At 37.0% G+C, this 20919-nt stretch overlaps 1 protein-coding gene across 1 annotated transcript in view; it reads left to right on the plus strand.

Moving 5' to 3' along the window:
- The first annotated feature begins 237 nt into the window (after positions 1-237).
- LOC121322456 (pro-epidermal growth factor-like) overlaps positions 238-20919 on the plus strand; it is a 50413-nt gene continuing 29731 nt past the window's right edge. The window contains exons 1-8 of the mRNA XM_041262476.1: positions 238-474; positions 9838-9969; positions 12824-13023; positions 13335-13516; positions 17319-17546; positions 18025-18218; positions 19123-19242; positions 20180-20302. Of these exons, the coding sequence (XP_041118410.1) occupies positions 354-474; positions 9838-9969; positions 12824-13023; positions 13335-13516; positions 17319-17546; positions 18025-18218; positions 19123-19242; positions 20180-20302 (1300 nt within the window). The 5' untranslated portion in view covers positions 238-353. The remainder of the gene's footprint in view (positions 475-9837; positions 9970-12823; positions 13024-13334; positions 13517-17318; positions 17547-18024; positions 18219-19122; positions 19243-20179; positions 20303-20919) is intronic.

A 20919-nucleotide genomic window follows, 5' to 3' on the forward strand; every position in this document is an offset into this window, starting at 1 on the left:
TATCATGACTACGATTCCTTCCCGCCGCATATTCAGCATTCTAATTGCTCCAGTGAACTTCATGTCAGAAAAGCCCTCAGGATCTGCATTCTGCAATGTGTAAAATCTGTCACCAGGGTGTCAGGCATTTCATACTTTGCTTAGAAAAGAAGTGTTCCACAGAAAGTTGCTTGCTGCAGTGCCCTGCAATGCAAAACACCTTCTCTTCTCCCCACCCCTGAAGTTGAGTGAAGATGCCAATGCCTAAGCCAGGCTCAGATGAAATCTATGGGGATTTCTCATGCTTTGCTTTTTCTGGATATGCTTGAGTATCAGTGAAGTGTGCCTTCCTGGGCAACACAAAGCTCAGGATTATGTTACTTGTTATTTTTGTGACAGTGGTGGTCAAAGTTGCTTTGGCAAACCCCTCTCTGGCTCTGGAATCAACATGCTTGGATGGATACCAGTTGACTACTGACAATTCCACTTGTATAGGTAGGGTTTTTTTGCATGGATCTAAAGGGTGTCTTTTTTATGAGTACCAGTATTTGTTTGCAACAGCTTCTTAATTGTTTTAAGCACTAATTGTTTAGGGAACTGGAGAAGATGGAATTGTTTCCTGCTGTGTACTAAAGCAGGATCTAGTTACATATACGTAGTAGCTTTTCTCCGTACTAAGATACCTGGGCATTACAGTGTTAAAAGGTAAGGCAAGGTAACTATTTCTGCTGGAACCTCTCATATTTGATGTTTATTAAAAGTGCTTGCTTTTACCAATAACAGTCTTGACATAAGGGCTAACATTTAAAAAAACAGTTTTAATCCTGGTTAAAAAAACGACTTTGTAATTTCATTTAATGCAGACTTTTTCTAGTAGCATTGTGCTTGATACAAGATTTTTTAATCATTCTGTGGGGGAAAAAAAAAAACACATCTAGTGCCTGCATTTGAACAGTTTTATCTAGCAAAATATAATATGAGTTCTCTACTTTTACAAGCAAATCAACTAATGTACCACGGAATTCACTGTAGAATTTATTGGTCTTTCTAAAACCGCACAATTAGCTCGAGAACCAGCATCCCAAGCTCTTGAAACATCTCTGACCAGTCCCAAAAACAATACTGCTGGTGGCCCTGGTTAGACTTTTACCAGTAACCTACCGGTACCCCCCACATAGTCTTGTTTTTATTATTTGCTAATTACATTATATTCATCTGCTTTCAGACCTGCAGTGTACCTGCGGCTGCTCCATAATAGCACTGTAGTTGTAAAAATATTTATTAGGTAGGTCAACTACTGTCTGCTAAAACCAGACCACACTCCTTCCCTCATCTCCTCCCTTCCTTCTTCCCTCCTCTACTGTGGAAGTCCTTTTTGTAATAATTAAGGTATGATGATATAAGGTTGTGATTGTTGTAGTTGGGTGTATATGTATAGTGTACTTGAGGGGTGTCAGTGTAGTAATATATTTCTAAGTGGGTATTCGCATTCAAAGCACAATAGTATTATTACAAATGTCTATCATTTTCCTTAAAAAAATACACAATTTTGTTGTTTCACTCATTTCATATTAGAATAAAAAACAAACAATCTAACAACCAATAATCAAAATACATTAAGGTCCCTAATGGGATTATAACGTGCCCTTTTTGGATATTAAGTAGCTAAAACATGTGTAAGTTTAATATATATATCTATATAATGGAAGTTGTCTTACGTAATGTTTTTCACATCGTTAAATAATTTTTTTGGTGAACCCAGATTACAAAAACTGGACTATGTGGAAAATAAATACAATACAATACACACTGCCAAACAGTTCAAGCTGACAGTTGGCAAGTAAAATATTCAATAGCTTCATTGCATTTATACATCCATACTAAATGAAAAGAACCCTTTTGTTTCTTTCCGAGCTTTGTACATTTTAATTCAAGCTCATTTTCATGGAAACAGTAATGCAGTGTATCCAGGGCTCACGAGCACAGAATGTGTGAATTCGAAGTCACTGTCAGCCACCAGGTTCTTCTGTGCTTCTAGCAGTAAACTGTGAGCCGTACCCCCAGACTCCCACACCTCAGACTAGTCTTCCCCTGGATTCTATTCATCTTTTTTGTTTTGCTGAGTAACCTAAAAGCTGTAAATCTGAGGCAGAACTTAATGCTGCCAAACTCTCAGCTGTCAGAGGGATCTGATTCAGTGTAGTTGTTTACAGGGTATTAAAATGTTGTGTCTGTAGCTGCAAAATGCTACAGGTATTTATCTCGTAAACTGTGTTGGATCAAGTTACTTATGCCAGCAAGGAAGACATACTGTACCACTACAGTACATGTTCTATACTGTTATGGAGACTGTTGCCTTTTACATAGGATGAATGTGCAGCCATTACAAAATACATATTATAACCTTATCATTCCCTTTGGTGTATCACATATGATACTTTGCCACCATCTGGAGCATATTGAGTTTATAATCCAGCTTTAAAAGTCAACAATTTAATATGCAAAATATCATGTGTTTCATTTTGTATTTGATAAGAGGAATGGGTACACACAGTAGTAGCTATAACAGTTATGGGCTAAGGGCTAACATTTCAAAGTGAAGGGGGGGGGATCACCCTTAATTTTACTCATGGTTAAAATTTAAAAATTTAAAAGTTAAAATTACTGACTTTATGTCCTCATCTATCTGAATGGTGGACAGCTATTGGCACAGGTGGGAGAGAGAGAGAGAGAGAGAGAGAGAGAGAGAGAGAGAGAGAGAGAGAGAGAGAGAGAGAGAGAGAGAGAGAGAGAGAGAGAGAGAGAGAGAGAGAGAGAGAGAGAGAGAGTATAGTCCAGAAGATATTCCAAAAGACTACATTTCCCACAATGCCATGAGAGGGAGCCAGGCTAGGATTTACCTGGCTCCAAATGATAATGGATTTCACCTGCTTGCAATTAGAAGACAGGTATTTAACCAGTGACACAGGCACAGTTCCTCGCTTAGTCCCCCACTGTGCTTCCCTTGCAACCCCAGATGTCGCAACTCATTTGGCAGACTTCGTTTGGTCTCCCCCTGCCCGTTGCTGTGCTTCCTCTGGCGGTTCAGAGGTCGCTACACTGGTTCCCAGTCTCAGACCTCTGCCTGCTGCACCACCCACCAGGTCACCAGTCAGCACCAGTCGCCTCTGTCACCGGGGTGGGGTCCCTCAGCACCGGGGGGACCGACCCACCATCAAGCTCGCCTGTGGAGGAGGGCTAAGATCAAGGAGACAGGACTTGAGGGCGGGTGGTCTTTTAAGGGTGGAGGGTTAGTGGCCTTGGAATAGCTGGTGTGTAGAATACACACAGGGAGGATATGGGGGAAGAGGGATAGAGAAAATGTAGTCCAGGAGGGGTTCCAAAAGACTACATTTCTCAAAATGCCACGAGAGGGAGCCAGGATGGGATTCACCTGGATCCAAATGATAATGGAGATCACCTGCCTGCAATTAGAGGGCAGGTATTTAGCCAGTGAAAATGTTTGTTCTAGGTAGTCTCCAGTTTCTCGTGGAGTGCAGCTGTCACAGTGGTGAAAAACCTGTCTGGGTTCACAAAGGTAGTGTGGAAACATTTTGGATTTGTGTGTGTGTTCTGTTCTACTGGTAAACAATGTAGCACATTTTTATAGTTAGGGATTTACCCGAAAAGTTTACTAAGTACTCTGAGTGGGAGTTAAGTGTTTGTTTTGTTTTAATTTATTATTGTAAATATTAAAATTGGCATGCAAGTGCTTTAAAGCATTTTAAATCTTGTGTCTGGGTCTATTTATATATATATATATATATATATATATATATATATATATATATATATATATATATATAATATATACACACACACACACACACACACTGAGTGTACAAAACATTAGGAACACCTTCCTAATACTGAGTTGCACCCCCTTTTGCTCTCAGAACAGCCTCAGTTCGTTGGGGCATGGACTCTACAAGGTGTCGAAAGTGTTCCACAGGGATGCTGGCCCATGTTGACTCCAATGCTTCCCACAGTTGTGTCAAGTTGGCTGGTAGTGGATCTCTACTCTGAATAGCTTGTTCCATCTCATCCCACAGATGCTTAATTGGACTGAAATCTGTTGACTGAGAGGCCACTACAGTAAGCTGAATTCACTGTCATGTTTGTGGAACCATTCCTGGACAGTCCTAGCTTTGTGGCATGGGGCATTATCTTGCTGAAAAATCCATTAGCAGATGAATACACTGCTGCCATGAAGGGATGCACCTGATTGGCAATGATGTTCAGATATCCTGTGGCATTCAAACGTTGCTCCACTTTTATCAAGGGTCCCAATGTGTGCCATGAAAACACACCCCACACCATCACACCACCACCACCAGTCTGCAATGTTGACATGCATCCCATCAGCGTGAAACACACTCAAACTGACGCGCCTGGCACCTACTGCCATACCCCGTTCAAAGGCACTGAAATCCTTTGTCTTGCCAATTTACCCTCTGAATGGCACACATATACAATCCATGTCTCAATTGTGTCAAGGCTTAAAAATCCTTCTTTAACCTGTCTCCCCTTCATCGACACTGATTTAACAGGTTACATCAATAAGGGATCATAGCTTTCACCTGGATTCACCTCGTCAGTCTATTTCATGGAAAGAGCAGGTGTTCCTAATGTTTTGTACACTCAGTATATATATATATATATATATATATATATATATATATATATATATATACACACACACACACACACACACACACACACACACACACACACACACACACACACACACATAGTGCCTATACTATAGAAAGTCTACACCCCCTTGAACTTTTTTTTCACATTTTGTTGCGTCAGTGCTTCAGAGTTTCATTCATTTAAATGTGGATTTTTTTCCACTTATCTACACACCATACTCACACTGTTAAGGGGAAAAAAGTTTTTATTGAGAAAAAAAATGATATATTAAAAATACAAAATGGAAAGATCATAATTGGAGAAGTCTCCACCCCCCTGAGTTAATACTTGGTGGAAGCACCTTTGGCAGCAATTGCAGCTGTGAATCTGTTGGGATATGTCTCTACCAACTTTGCACACCTAGATTTGGCAATATTTGACCATTCTTCTTTACAGAACTGTTCAAGCTCTGTCAAGTTCCTTGGGGAGCGTTGATGGACAGCAATCTTCAAGTCATGCCACAAATTTTTGATTGGATTTAGGTAGGGGCTCTGACTGGGCCATTCAAGGACATTTACCTTTTTGTTCCTTTGCCACTCCTGTGTAGCTTTGGCTGTGTGCTTTGGGTCATTGTCATGCTGAAAGGTGAACTTCCGTCCCAGTTTTCTCTTTCTTGCAGAGGGCAGCAGGTTTTCCTCAAGGACTTCTCTGTACTTTGCTCCATTCATTTTCCCTTCTATCCTGACATGTGCCCCAGTCCCTGCCAATGAGAAACATCCCCATAACATGATGCTGCAACCACTATGCTTCACAGCAGATATGGTGTTCCTTGGGCGATGCTCTGTGTTGGGTTTGCGCCAAACATAACGCTTTGCATTTAGGCCAGAAAATTCTATTTTAGTTTCGTCAGACCACAAAATGTTTTGCCACATGGCTATAGAATCTCCTGAATGTATTTTTGCATACTTCAAATGGGATTCAAGGTGGGCTTTCTTGAGTAATGGCTTCCTTCTTGCCACCCTACCATACAGGCCAGATTTGTGGAGTGCTTAGGATATTCTTGTTACTTGCACACTTTGACCAGTCTTGGCCATAAAAGTCTGTAGCTTTTGCAAAGTTGTCATTGGCCTCTTGGTAGCCTCTTTGATCAGTCTCCTTCTTGCTTGGTCATCCAGTTTAGAGGGACGGCTTGATCTAGACAGGATCTTGATGGTGCCATACACCTTCCACTTCTTAATAATCGTCTTGACATGCTCCAAAGGATATTCAAGGCCTTTGTTATTTTTATAACCATCACCTGATCTATGCCTTTCAACAACTTTGTCCTGGAGTTCTTTTGAAGGCGTCTTGGTGCTCCTGGTTGAGTCTTTGCTTTGAAATGCAGTACCCAGAAGAGAGAACCTACAGGAACTGCTGAATTTATCCTGAAATCATGTGAATCACTACAATTAAACACAGGCGGAGGCCACTTAACTTGGTGTGTGATTTTAAAGGTGTTTGGTTACACCTAAGCTAATTTAGGATTGCTATTACAAGGTGGGGTGGACACTTGAAGTATGATAATGCAGAAGTTGATAATTTTGAAAGGGTGTGTAATCTTTCTATAGGCACTGTGTGTATATATATATATATATATATATATATATATATATATATATATATATATATATATATATATATATATAAAATCTCTTTGTTTACTTCACACTAAGCCTTGGAATGGCTCAACACATTTTGTTATTTGTCTTCTGGTAGCAGTAAAACTGATTAGTAATTTTCATGGGTTAATGCTTTAATTTTTTATTATACCTGTACTCAAAAGCTGGTATTTATTCTGTGAAACTAAAAACCTATTTGTTTCCTTTGGCTTTAGTCTGATTGCCAAAATACCCTGCAGAGGTTTTCACCTGATGTACAAGGCCCTCTGATGTTGCTTGCTAATTAAAGTTTTGTCTTTACTTTAGTTAATTATCCCCCCTTTGGAGTTCCTCCTTATCACAGTGATGTGTGTAGCATCAAGTTATTTCAACATTTTACACAGTGGGAGCATGACAAGGAGATGCCTTTCCCTTGTGATGAGAAAGTGAGGTTCCATAGCAGGCATTTCTCAAGAGTACTGACATCCCTATCTATGCTGTTTTGTGACAAGAGCTTTTGATATAATTGACTCTTTCTTATAAATTGCAAGTTGTACTGATATACCAAAAAAAAAAAAAAAAAAAAAAAAACACCTATGCAGGCTTTTACATACAAAAAATAAGAACAAGCAAGATTTAATAATAATAAAAAAAATTATAGTAACTTGTTTTAGATAAAACAATACATTTCCCCTTCCAACTAGCTATTTAAGAGAACAGTATCATAAATAACAAAGTGTATTTAATTAATCCAAATAGAAAAAAAAAAAAACAAACAAAAAAAACAACATTCTTCACAGAACTCGTGAGTTAAGGTTTTGTGAATAGGGCCTAAAAAAGGGTTAATGTTTATGTGCAAAAGTTATCCGTTTTGTGTCCTATCACAGGGATATGATTGCTCAGTTACACAACCGCATTTAGGAGCCCAATGACTGGTACTGTATTAACTGCTAGCTGTCCTGCACACAAGCCTTAGCAGTAGGGCTACAAGCGAGCACCTAAGCTGTCTGATTCTTACCTACGTTGACGTGATTAAGAATTGAACAATTTCAGGATTAAATGTGGGTTAAGAGCTTGCTCAGATTAGCACAGTGGAGTGAGGGGAGGCATGCTGTCAGTTTATTTGGGACAGTGGGGGAATTCCCCTGTTTACTTTTGATAAAACTGTTGGGAGAAATACTAACTTCACTGTGCCACATTCCTCTTCCTCCTGCTCATTGTTAAAAGCCTCTTCCACACTTTCCAAAGGCCAGGAAATCCACTGTAGCCCTACCCTCGTTACAGAGTTTTTGAAACAGTTCAGTGTTTGCATACAAATCATAAATGCAGAATTTGCCTGACTACCGTATCAGCCAGGGTTATGGACTGAAGAGAAACCTTCAAGATCTCATCGCTGTCCGACCAAGTAGTAAAAGGCCCCTCTTTCTTCACTTGGTTGTTTCTTTTCTCAGGCTCTTAAATAGATTGGGATCTATGCCTAATGATATGCTGTCTGTATTGATTCATGGTCTTTTTTATTTTTTTAAGAAAGCTGTATCCGCTGAGCTGACATAAAGGGGCTTTTGAGGTCATACTGAGATTTCTTATTCTTGCATTCTGAACTGTTTGTCAGGTTCTTTCAGACAGCCTTTGTTGGCATGGCTAATTTCACACACAGGAAGGTTCTCATTAGTAGAAGCTGTTGCTAGGATATCTGAATGCAGCTTTGAGCACCCTTCTGATTTCAGTTACTGACACCATATAAATAGAGCCTGGCCACTGTTATTCACTAATAGTGACTTACTGTATTTAATGGTGATGTAACAAAGACTTACTTAGATGTTTAAACATAACATTAAAGCAGACTAGATTTACAGTATGTTGTTTAAAAAAAATGTTTGTCATGTATAGATGTAATAAAAGAAAGTTAAATTGTGGAATGAAAGTCTAGAACATCACCAATGAATGTTGTGTTTACTGGTATAATGTATCCATTACTGCAGAACTCTCAGGTCCTTGACATAATGAGCCAAAGGCATTTACTCTAAAATACAATTTCTGTTTAAATAAAATAAAATTGTTAGTCTTACAAAACATGTAACAATTATTTAACATTATACCATACATATATATATATATATATATATATATATATATATATATATATATATATATATATATATATATATATATATATATATATATATGAAATCCTAAAATGTATACAGTATGTACATTATCACTGAGTTACAGCTGGCCTGTGCAACATGCTTTATACCAAAAAGGTAGAAAGCCTGTTGTTCATAGAACTAATTATTTTCTTCAGCCCATCTCAGATTTAAAAAGTAAACTACTTTGTTTCATGTTGTCCTCTGTTGAACCAAAGCAAAGAGTAAAAAAAACAGTGAAACGATTCCTGTGCTCATCATCTTGGGCAGCAGGTTGTCTTTGCAGATAGACACAACAATTCACAGCAGAGAGGCAACAAACAAGTCCAGTGATTCATTCAGTCTTTGGCTTTTATTACAGAGGCAGATTTTTGATATTGTTTGCTGTTCATGTCTGGAATGTGCTGTATTATTGGCAGACGGTCTGTCTAAATGATAACCAGCTGTTATGTCACTGAGGTAAATGAAGCATAACCATATTGATTCACAACAAATTCCCCTTGTGTGTCTCACAGTTTATTGTGGTGGATTTACAAACAGGACCACTTCATCTTCGTGAACAAAGGGCAACATAATTCATTCAAAAGGTTTCAATTTAATTAAGTGGAGTTTTGTCAAGTGTCAGCAAAGTAACAGTAAGGTGTAAACAATGGGCTATCTTCCAGGTGGATGTTCAACATTTGAATTACAGTAACATATGTAATTTACAGTAGTTATTTGGTTCTTTTGTTTAGAGTTTTCGCCTTTCAGAAAATAGGACTTCATTTAACGCTGCACTAAACATTTTGAAAAGTGCTTCTAAGTCAAAGCGTCCGTAAAACAAATTCAGGTTTATTTCAGGTTTGTTATTTATTTATTTAACTAGCATAGAACCCTTGAGATATACATCTCATTTACAAGGGGGTCCTGGCAAGAACGATGGCAAGAAATGACATAAAATAAAATCAATAGCAAAATAAAATAAACAAATCATTGAAACAGGACATCGGTTTTACCTCAGAATTTGTTACTGAGTGAAGTGATGATTAGGCATTCATACTACTAATCTAGGTGACATTGTTGAGTTGATGTCTTGTCACCTGCCTTTCAGCATTAAACACTGATAATGTATGTGCTCTTGTGTGAACGGTGATCGTGCCTGGCTACTGTTAATGAGCTTTAATGTGTGCTTTCATTTCATTTCCAGTGTGTCTGCAGCTTGCTCTTTCTCTTAGGATTCTGCAGGCGTTTTGTCGTGTCTCAATGACAAATACACCACTTGCATTGTTTGACTTGGGTGCAACGTTTGCATGTAGAGCCAGTGATCTTTTTAACAGCTCCAATGTTAACCACAGAATCCAATAATTGCTATGGAATCCAGTAGTACTGTAGTCACGTTACTTTGATATATTACTTTGCAGACATTGATGAATGCCATGAAGGAGGATTGGGGACTTGTGGACAAATCTGTCACAACACTCCAGGCTCCTACATCTGTTCCTGCTTACCTGGTTACACACTGGATGATAACACATGGTCGTGCTATGTTGATGGTATGGCCAATACATTTTTATACTTACGCTCCTAGTAATACAGTATACATTGAATGTAATTTTATTAGAAAGACAAATAAATGGTTATTCAGAACAAAGGACCACTTCACCAAATTAGATAATTTTGCACACTACCACGCTTATGTGTTGCTTGGCTATGCTTTACCTTGCCTTTCACCACGCTTTTCTCTGTTTTAATTATGCTTTACTACACTTTTACACTTTATGTTAGGGCTTCTGATCAAGAATTCAATTGATACCTGTTAAGCCATTCGTGTATCTCAATCACAATTGAGAAATATGTTAACAGTAAAATTGATTTAATTTACAGGTTTTTTTTGGGCATGTTTATAAGCACTGAAATACCACACAGCCCCAAATATTTTTCTTATTTAGAAAAAAAGTTCTTATTTCAAGGCTTTTATTTCTTTTTTTGAACAATTATTTTTATTCGTTTTTCCCAATTTTCTCCCAATTTTTGGAATGTCCAATTATTATTCAACCTGGCTCACCACTAACTCGGGAGAGACGAGGACGAGCACAAGCGTCCTCCGAAATGAGTGCCATCATCCATTTGCTTTTTTTAAAAATTGCAAGCCCGTCGTACAGCCATCTCAAAACTTACAGTGTCAGAGGACCAGGCAGTTCTCAATTGTGTACAGGTCGGTCTGCAGGCACTTTGCCAGCAACAGGACTCCCCAGCTGACCTAACCCCTGCCCTGCCCGTGCAACGCTTGGTCAATTGTGTGCCGCCTCCTGGGAACTCCAGTCCATGGCTGGCAGTGGCATAGCTTGGATTTGAAATGGCGATCTCCAAGGTATAGGGCTTGCCCTCTGGGCGGAGTGCCTTTACCTGATAATTATTTTATATTTGGGAAATAGTTCCTAATTTTTTATATTATTTGAAAAAACAATTCTTACATTTGTTCTTAATAAAAAGAAAAAAAAATCGAGATCTTGAAATTGGAAACTTTTTCTGAAGCGGTAAATCATTTTGGTGGACAATCTTTTTAGATTCACATCTTTTAGATTTTATTTATTTATTTATGTTTTTTTTTTTTTGTTTAAATAATTGCCCAATGGTGTCTACTGATTTCCTAGAGCTGTTCATCAGGTCTAGATGGTTGCCATAGAATTATGTAAAGTAGACTAGCTCAGTAAGTGCCAGAATCATTGATTTGAAGCTATGCAATCTTTAATGTTTTAATATAACGTTTTATAGTAAAAAACTATCAGCTAAATAGGTTGTCGTGGAGATATAAGGTGGGTTTTAGGTAAAAAAAAAAAAAAAAAAAAAAAAAACCTTTCTATAACACCATAAATGAAGCTGTTTCCTGGCCAGTAGGTCACTCCGTGTTATAACTGATCCTGGACAAGTTCCAAGCAGCCAGTGCAGTGGAAGAGCCAATTAGTGTAATTGTTTTTAGTCATTGTAGTCACACAGAAATGTTGACTTAAAAATGTTGACAACATATAAAATCCAGAAAACACGTAAACCATGGGAAAAATAAAACAGTTATTTCCAAAATATAACACAACTGTCACATTCCTCAGACAAATGTACCTTATTGCAGTTCAACATTCTATTGTTATTTATGTAAACCAAGTCTACGTTTTCTAAATATTCTACCATTAGGCTGCTCAGTGCAAGCACTGGGGAAAGAGCTGATAAACTCTTGACAATAGCTTTCAGATTATAGGCACTTACGGGTAAAGTTAACAACAAAAATTATACAGCAAGTGCTAGAAATGGTCAAAATTTCAGAAGGGGGCAGTCCAATGGCCATGCCCCCTTCTCACACCACAGTTCTGATTGAGAACTCTCAGCTGTCAGCCTCACGCACAACAACACAACACATGCTCACCGTTAAAATATCTTGTTTTTAACCCAGGATTTGCATATCACAGGAGAGCAGAAATGAGTAAACCCTGTAACCCTTATATGAGAAGTGGGTAAATGCTATATTGCCCAAATTAAAAGTGGGAGTTTGGTATAAATTACTTAAAATAAATTATTCCAAAACTTTATAACCAATGTTTTACATGTCTATGTTTTTATATCTTGAATATTTATTGGAGCAGGAAACTACCAATATCAGTGTCAATAAAAATACATACACATATGTAATGGCAGTCTAATGTTGGAAAGCAGTCTAGTTGCGTAATTGGTTATTAACATGTTACAGAACCTTAATAGATTTGGGAGGGGGGGGGGGGGGGGGGGGATTATTGAGAATTAATGATAAAAATATGTACTGCCATTGGAATTGATAAGAGTATCTGAAACCACAGGGTATCAATATCTATTGGCTCCAGTGCTTAATAGTGTTTTTTTATTTTTTTATTTAGAGATCTAGTATTCAATAACTTTTCCACACACCGTCCTTATGAGTGAATATCTTTTACCTATATTTTACTGCATTTTGGAATTTACCATGCATTCCAATAACAGAATGAGCGGGCAAATTGTAAAGTACCTGCATAGCTTTACCTAGGGAAAGCAATTCTCCAAATTCAGCTTTTTAATTTAGGTATCAACAAACATACTTTATGGAAACTTTATATACACAAAATAATATGAGGGTTGTGTTTATTTCACTGACAAGGATGTTTCTAAACAACACACACAGAACTGGGGCTCAACATTGACAGAATAATTACTATTTACTGTATTTGTAAAGAAATCCATGATAACAACATTTATACCTGGACATGTTGTAATTGGTTACTATTCCTCAGCATGGTCTAGTAATGTGACCATGTGGCCAGCATTGAAAGAGTGTGTTGCATTGAATGCGGTGTGTAAGGGAAAGAGAGTCTGACGTAATTCCCATTGCTCTTTGTTGCCTTTAAGCCCCTGTGCCCTACCTCATCTTCAGCCATGGAAATGCCATCTTCAGGATTGACAGAGAAGGAACCAATCACAAGAGACTTGTGACAAACACAGGGATCTCTGTCCTGTTGGACTTCCACTATAATGAAGAAAGAATATACTGGGTAGACTCTGACAAGGATCTTATACAAAGGGTTTTCATGAATGGCACCAAAAGGGAGGTAATGTGGTTTATTCAATCTTCTTGGTGTGGCTATGGCTGTGGTTTTCAACCCTGGGCCTTAAGTATCATACAATGTTCCAGGTTTTTGTTTCAGCCAGGAACTGAATGTATTACAATTACAATGATCTATACAGTCCCAATTGATGAAGGGTATGGCATAAGCATAGAAATGAACAGAAACATAAAATATTTTTTTTTTCATATATTAAAATCATCCAGAAAAAAATATATACAAATAAACAAAAACAAAATTGCATTGTAATTCAGGTTATCCATTGTTACAATGAGATTTCTCATTTGTGTGTACAGAAAGTATGTTCAGTTGGAAAAGGTATTTCTGGATTTACTCTGGACTGGATTCAGAAAAACATTATCTGGACCAATCATCAGAAGGGGAGCATTGAAGTTGCAGACCTGGATGGGAGGAATTCTAGGGTTCTTTTAGAAAATATATCCCAACCCAGTAGCATCACTGTTGATCCCAACCAAAGGTATGGATTTTTTTTCACTGCTGAATGTTTTTATTATCACTTCAGCACATTACAGGGGAAGGGCTCCATCACCTGCAACATGAAAGCAACTATTATGTTAAAACTTCCACAAAAAAAATGTATCCCCTGTTAAAATGTAACCATCATGCCAGCTGTATTTCCCAAGCAAGTTTTTTTTTTTTTATGTAATAGTCTTTAACAACACAATGTATGTTAATAGCACTATGCTGTGAGCAAGTTCCTTTAAGAAGTAATATTTGACTCTGTGTCATGATACCAAAATGAAAAGCTTCTGGTAATGTATAATACTTTTGTTGCAACACTTAAACATCATACACCAGTTCGACTGTGTTCTGAGCCCAGTTATTGAGCTAGAATATAAACCAAAGATCTGCAGACAGTTTCCCTTGCAACACCAAGGTGGTCCCAATCTTTGAAAAGTTAGAGAATCACTACACCAGTTCTTTAGCCTTCTGCACCACCTGTCCCACACCCTGAAAGAGTTGTATTGTCATGCTACTGATGACCTGTTACTAATCTTCATAAATGGGGACTGTTTAAGAAGGCAACGTCAACTGTTTTGGGCCACAGTCTATATAATAAATAATTTCAGTCAGTTCTTTATTAGTAACCATCATTCTTTCTGTTTAGTTTGTCTGTTACTGTAGAACTAGACGCCAGACAACAACATTCTTTCAAACATGACTGGCACTTAGGTGTAATCTAGCTGGCTGGCACATTAGCTCCCTCCTGTCGCTTTTCCAAGAGCTGGATGAATACCAAGTCTGGAAATCCAATTTGGACGAAGTCACATAGAGGACAGTTATGAATCATAATAGAAATGTAAACTAAGATGAATGCACTCACACTCACTCACTCACTTGCCAAATGCTACTCAGATTTTCAGTTTACAAGCTGTTAGTCTCTTAACCTAACCACTTCTGTTACAATCAATGCAGAACTGATAGTTTGGAGAAAGGATTAGGATTATGGCTATCAAGCGATTTAAAAACTAATGGCACTTAATCTCGAGATTACAAATTTTAATCTTAATCTTGGGTGTAATCACATATTTAATTGATACAATTACTGCATCCATCTCATTCAAGTTTGTTTTATTACTGATGCTATTATTATTATTATTATTATTATTATTATTATTATTATTATTATTATTATTATTATTATTATTATTTTAAAGTTCTTCTTCTTATTACCTATTAGGCCTTGCATGGACCTTCTTATCTTCAAGATCTTCTGATCCTACATGTCCCTAGTCATTCCCTGAGATCAGAACATGCTAATCTGACAGTCCCTAAAATTCTTTTGAACTCTATCGGAGCCAGGGCATTTATTTACAATGCTTGCATCCTTTGAACTTGCTCTTGATTCATATCAGGAATGCTAACAAAATCCTGTTTGAAAACATATTTGTTTGGGTCTGTTTACTTGCAGCTGGATTGTACATTAATGTTGCAAAGTGGGTAAATGTGTGCAGATGAAAGCAATGCAGCAGTGCAGAAGAAACAGACAGACAACGAGATTCAGGTGCAATGCTGTTTACTGATCTTGTTTTCTAAAGTCTGACAGAAAAACAAACACTAAACAATATTGATGGAAAGTAATACAGTGTTGTGTATTACTTTGTTTCTAATACCCGGGTCCCGTTCTTTATACACCCACACCCACACGTAACACAAAACACATACATAAGTCCTTTAGTGAGTAAATAAGTAATTGTGGTGCAAATACAGTTCTTCGTGAAACAAGGGAAGTAATGTTGTCTGGTTTGGTGCAGACCTTTGGATCGTGTTAGATGTCTAAACAACAAACAAACAGGATTTTAACAAGACAGTACAAGCAAACAAAACTCATGCTTTTTCACCATTCTCCTTTTTAGGCTTTCTCTAACCAATTACAAAAGGAACAGATCACTTCACACGGGTCACTGAGTTTGTGTACCATAGCTACACCTCCTTTCTAGATGGCTGACTTCCACTTAACCCTGGGAATAAACTATTGTGCCATTTAGTTCAACGTACTCTGTTCCCTTTACACAGCGACCTCAGAGGTCGGGAGAGAAACCTAACAATCTGTGTCACAATTAGACACAGACATTTTATGCTTCTTTTGTAAAGAGCCCTGGAATGCTTGCATGAAGAGCATTATATAAGTGAAATTGTATTGTATTATTATTATTATTATTATTATTATTATTATTATTATTATTATTATTATTATTATTATCAAAAAAACAACCCAGCATAAAAAACCAAAAACCTGTTGCCCTATTTCTGTATTAATACTTTTGCCACTTCTTTATAGTTTAATATTTATTTACACAGAATTACACAGTAAAACTCCAGCATCTGCTGTTAAATTTTTTGAACCAACTGCTAAGTCACAGTGGAGTCTGTTTATTACTCACCTTAATGGATTTCAAACTATATACTGTATATTTTCTCATCAGTTTCCTTTAAAAGGGCATTCTTTACTGATGTTTTTCATTGCTGTTAAAAAAAAAAAGTATTCTCTTTTATTAATAACTTAAAATTGTCTAAATAAAACAAAGCATTCATTGAGTAACGGTTATATTCTCCTTAACTGTAAAAACTATTAATATTCATTGCTCCATAATGCAGTTATAGGACTAACTTTCAATGCAAACAGCAACTGCACTCAATACATTCCATGTGCTCGAGTTAATTATTAAAAGGTGCCACAGGGAATGAATTACTGTATGCTAAGAGGGTCAAAACAGAGGTGTGCGATTAATGCGCATTAAAAAAAAAGAATCTCCAAAGAAAGTAACACGTTAATCCCAGAAGTTTACTGCACTTAATTGACAGCCCTAATTAGGATACATAAACTACTGTGCTTTTAAAACTAGAAACTGCTGCACGACTGCCCAGAGCCGATCTCCCATTACTGTGTTAGAGGTATAAATCATCTGTCATTCTTATGTGAAATAACATAGACATTGAACACTCATTATATTTTTACATTTATTTAGGGGTGGGGTGAGGAGTCTTGTAGGATTTCTAGGAAAAAAAAAGACATGATTGAATGTGCCTTTTGAGCATTGCTGCTTTATATACCCATCTCTCAGAACTGTGCAAAGTGCTAAAGACAGCTCTTCTTCAATTTTATACTGTGCAGTGCTTGACAGTGGTATTTATTTTGTTACTTGTGAAAGAAAATTAATTTGGTTTGCCAGACTTTAATTCACCGTTAGTGACAGTGCCTGAGCCAGTACCCTGTTTGTCAAGTCAGTGAACTTTTACTTTATGCAATAGCCTGAAATGATTAAAGGGTCATCATCAACTGTAAAAACAACAGGTGACTTCTCTGTTATAATTTCTCTCCTGTTTCCCTGACAACAAGTAACACATCCTTTCAAAACACTTCCAACACTGTTAATCGTCATGGAAAAAGCTCTGCTGTAAAAGCCATCTATAGATAACAGCTTATCTACCATTACTTGTCTTTCCCTAACTGATTGTATCGCTGTTTAGTTTAAATATGTATTTCTCATAGTACGACAGCCCTCCATTTCCCCACAGCTCTATGTGCTGGACAGTGTCCCTTTATGAAGACATACCTGACCAAAATAAAAGGCTTTGGCTTGTTTCAATACTTTGCAGTATACACTTACCTGTAAATGTCATATTTCAATTTTACTGTACTGCTGACACCAATTGTTGAGCTAGGATTCAAACCAAGGGTTTGCAGGCAGTTCTTCCCATTTCAGCATAATGGGTTGTTTAATATATCTTTTCTTTGGAATGTGCTTCCTTTCTAGGTTTATATTTTGGATTTCAGATGGACTGACACCAAGCATCAATCGAGCAAACGTTGATGGTGGAAAGGGCATCACGGTTTTGAGCACTACTGAGAAAGTAAAAACACTGGCTCTGGATTTTAACGACAGAAGGCTGTTTTGGGTCCAATATGGCGCGGATGATATGAGTGCCATTGGATCTTGTGACTACAGTGGTGATGCTGTTCATATTATGAAACAATTAACACAGTAAGTCATATGATATACAGAAGGTTTTTCATCAAAGTTGCCATTATTTTATTTTTTAGATAGGTAATTTACACCATAAGACAAATACACAACTTTAATATTTTCTCATTATTTTCTAATATTTGTACTGTATGGTAATAGATGTGTTGGACATTTTTTTCTGATAAAATTTAAATGGTTGGTGGATGTTGGTTAATATTTATTTTGTGATTCTTTTAAAATATAAACAAAATATGTTAGTTTCCCCCATCTTTATTAAATCCAAAATATTTGTAACTAAAGTAAATCTAGATGATTCATCTGTATTTATTTATTTCCATTTTTTCTATGCCTTTTTTCATTTACAATAAAAATGCCTTGAATGTCCCTCGGAGCTATGATATGCTGGTACTGGAACATTAGAATTACTGAAATGTTAGTAATTCGATTGCAATTGTATTCACACATAAGCTCCTGTTGTGATTTTTTTTTTATTTAGGTCCCAGCCTTTTGGGATGTCTTTATTTGCTGAATATATATACTATTCCGAGTTGAAAACTGGTACCATTAGAAGAGCCAACAAATACACGGGCAAGGATGTAGTCACCATCAACCCCAAGCCTTCATTTCTTCCTCCTGCTGATGTGAAAGTCGTGCACCCTCTCAAACAGCCTGCACCCTCTCAAACAGCTGGTTGGTCTTCAGGCTTTGCTGTTTTATATCTGAATAGATTTTCTCAGTGTGTGATAACTCCAAGACAAACATCCAATTTTGAAATGGTTAGCTTTGTCTTGACCCTGATTGAACAACAGCTCACGTAAAAGCATGAACATCTTAGGTTTAAACCATACTCCAGGCAGTCACCTGAAAATTGTTGCTAGAAAAGTTTATCTAACTACACCTACACCGTCTGTAGTTTATAAATATGAGGTAGATGCAATCAAAAATATGCATGAAAGCCTGTCACAGTAAGAAACCTGTTCTAAAGCTTCTAGAGGTCTAGTACCTAATAGTAGAATTTAAGGGATCCTTGTATAGCAACATGAGTCTTCTCATTTAGGTAGGGTATGATTGGAAATGCAATTGATTACTACTAAAGAACAGGAAAATAACACAGCTCATTAATGAAATTGGAACTGTTTTATTTATTTATTGAATCATACTGCATATGCTATTAACAGGTCCTTACCCCATGAACATAGCACCATAATTGTGTGATTTGTTCGAAAAAATAATTCCAACAGATAGGCTGTGTTGAACTGAATGTTGGACTTGTGAATCTTCCACACATGATGAAAAGTTCACATGGCCTGTTGCTTTACTTTTACTAACTGGCTTTATTGTTCAGTTAAGAATATAAGAAGATTAGCACAACATTGTAATCAGATGATGTTTCTGGATGCTTTGCTTTCTGCTGCTGCTTTATCCAAGCCATGACCTAGGGCTTAAGGAAGTCCAATTAACCAAGAACACAAGCAAGATAAAATACCCATTTTAATGAAATAATGGGGATGATTTTTTTTTGGCAGCACATGTTATCAATGCTTTATGCTGTGATCATCCTTCTCATATAGATAAATTACTTTCTGATATACAGAGCAGGGGTGTAATGCTACGAAAGAAGACTGCTTAAGTGTTTGCACCAGAGATGCAGAGAAAGACCAATGTGAATGTAGAAGCGGCTATGTCCTCAGCAAAGATGGGAGATCTTGTGAAGGTATGATAACCTGGTTTTTATTATTATTTATCTTTAAAAAAAACCTATTTGGAGATTGCTTATTGCAGCCACATTTCTTTGGACATGGCTTCTTACCTATGATACCAAGTCATACGAATAACAATGGAAAAGCCTTCAGAAGCTTTAACAGCTTTTTTTCATATGTACAAATCTATCTATCTATCTATTTGGATGTCATGACAACAGCAATCACTTATTTTTATTTAAATTTATTAATACGATTGTGAAGTCATTAACCACATATTATAGTTGATGATGTAATGATCTACTATTCCCTTCTATTTAAACCTTCAGGCATCACACAAGTGTCACAAACACAGTGCAAAGTTAATATGTCAGGAGTATCTTTAAGTTGTCCTTGCCAATGCTACAGCCTTCACCTTGTACAGCACAATCCTACCCACTGGTCCTCTCCCAGAACAGTGGGTTAGCTGAGTTTAAATATCCCTAATTGTTTAGAAACTGGTAGCCATTTTGACTCTAAACCAACCCAAGTGTATGGTGTGATCTAAGATGTCTGCTGGTTATGGAAGCCTCAAAAGGACATAACATACAAGCTCTCCACCCAGGGGCATACACCCCCCTGTTACAAGGAACAAGAAAAAGAGTAAAGAACAAATACAGTAAAATAAAATTAGAAACTATTGGCTGTGTTGATTCACAGAATTGGAGTCAAAATTATTACAAACATATCTGTGTTGTGCAAAACCAGTAGAGACAGATTTATATTTCTGTACTGCCAGCTTTGAGGTAGAAACATGCAAAATATAAATAAAGTAAGATAGCATGGTTACGGTATAATTAGTATTTCTCTCTGAAAAATAAAATTCAACACATTGACCATATTAAAGCTACGAAATATATGAGGAGAATGGCTTTGACAATACTAGTCTTCGTACCATTATCTTTTTTTCAGATGTGAACGAATGTGCTTTCTGGAACCATGGCTGTACTTTAGGCTGTGAAAACATTCCAGGCTCCTATTTCTGTACCTGTCCTGGAGGTTTCGCTCTTCTTTCTGACATGAAAACCTGTCACGGTAAGAAGCCTAATAAATATCTGTAAAATCAGAACATAGGAACATAAGAAGAGTTATGAATGAGAGGATATCTTTCCTTTGTCCTGATTCTGTCTTTACTTAGTAATTTCCAACTGTGTCCTCTGGTCCTGGTTCGCTCAAAGTACTGGAAAGGGTTAACTTTGTCAACTCCTTTTATAATGTTAAACACTTCAACCAAGTCCTCCCTAACCCTTATTTGTTCAATGCTAAATAGATACAGTTCCCTCAAGCAAACTTCCATAAAGGGCAAATAGAATGAGTTTTCACTTTCTCCAATACAGTTGTGTTTCACTGTCTATTTTTTTATTACTGCATTTTTAACTGCTGTTAGTCCATAAGGCATTTCACTATTGTATCCTTTTTGTCAACGTTTAGTGACGTTAACAGTTTACAACAGGATAATACCACTTCACACACTGGTGGTGAAATGCAATATTTTCTGCAGCCTATGAACATGGGTTGCTCGCTTAAGCCATCTGCTACATGTTATCAACGTTTCTGCTGAGAGCAGATTTATTTTGGGAATTTCACAAAGCTTAACTATGTACTCATGCTTTTCATTTTATTTATTTTTTTATTATCCAGCATTGAAAAAC

This window comes from Polyodon spathula, chromosome 1 (genome assembly GCF_017654505.1).
Source record: "Polyodon spathula isolate WHYD16114869_AA chromosome 1, ASM1765450v1, whole genome shotgun sequence".
Taxonomy (NCBI): Eukaryota; Metazoa; Chordata; class Actinopteri; order Acipenseriformes; family Polyodontidae; genus Polyodon; species Polyodon spathula.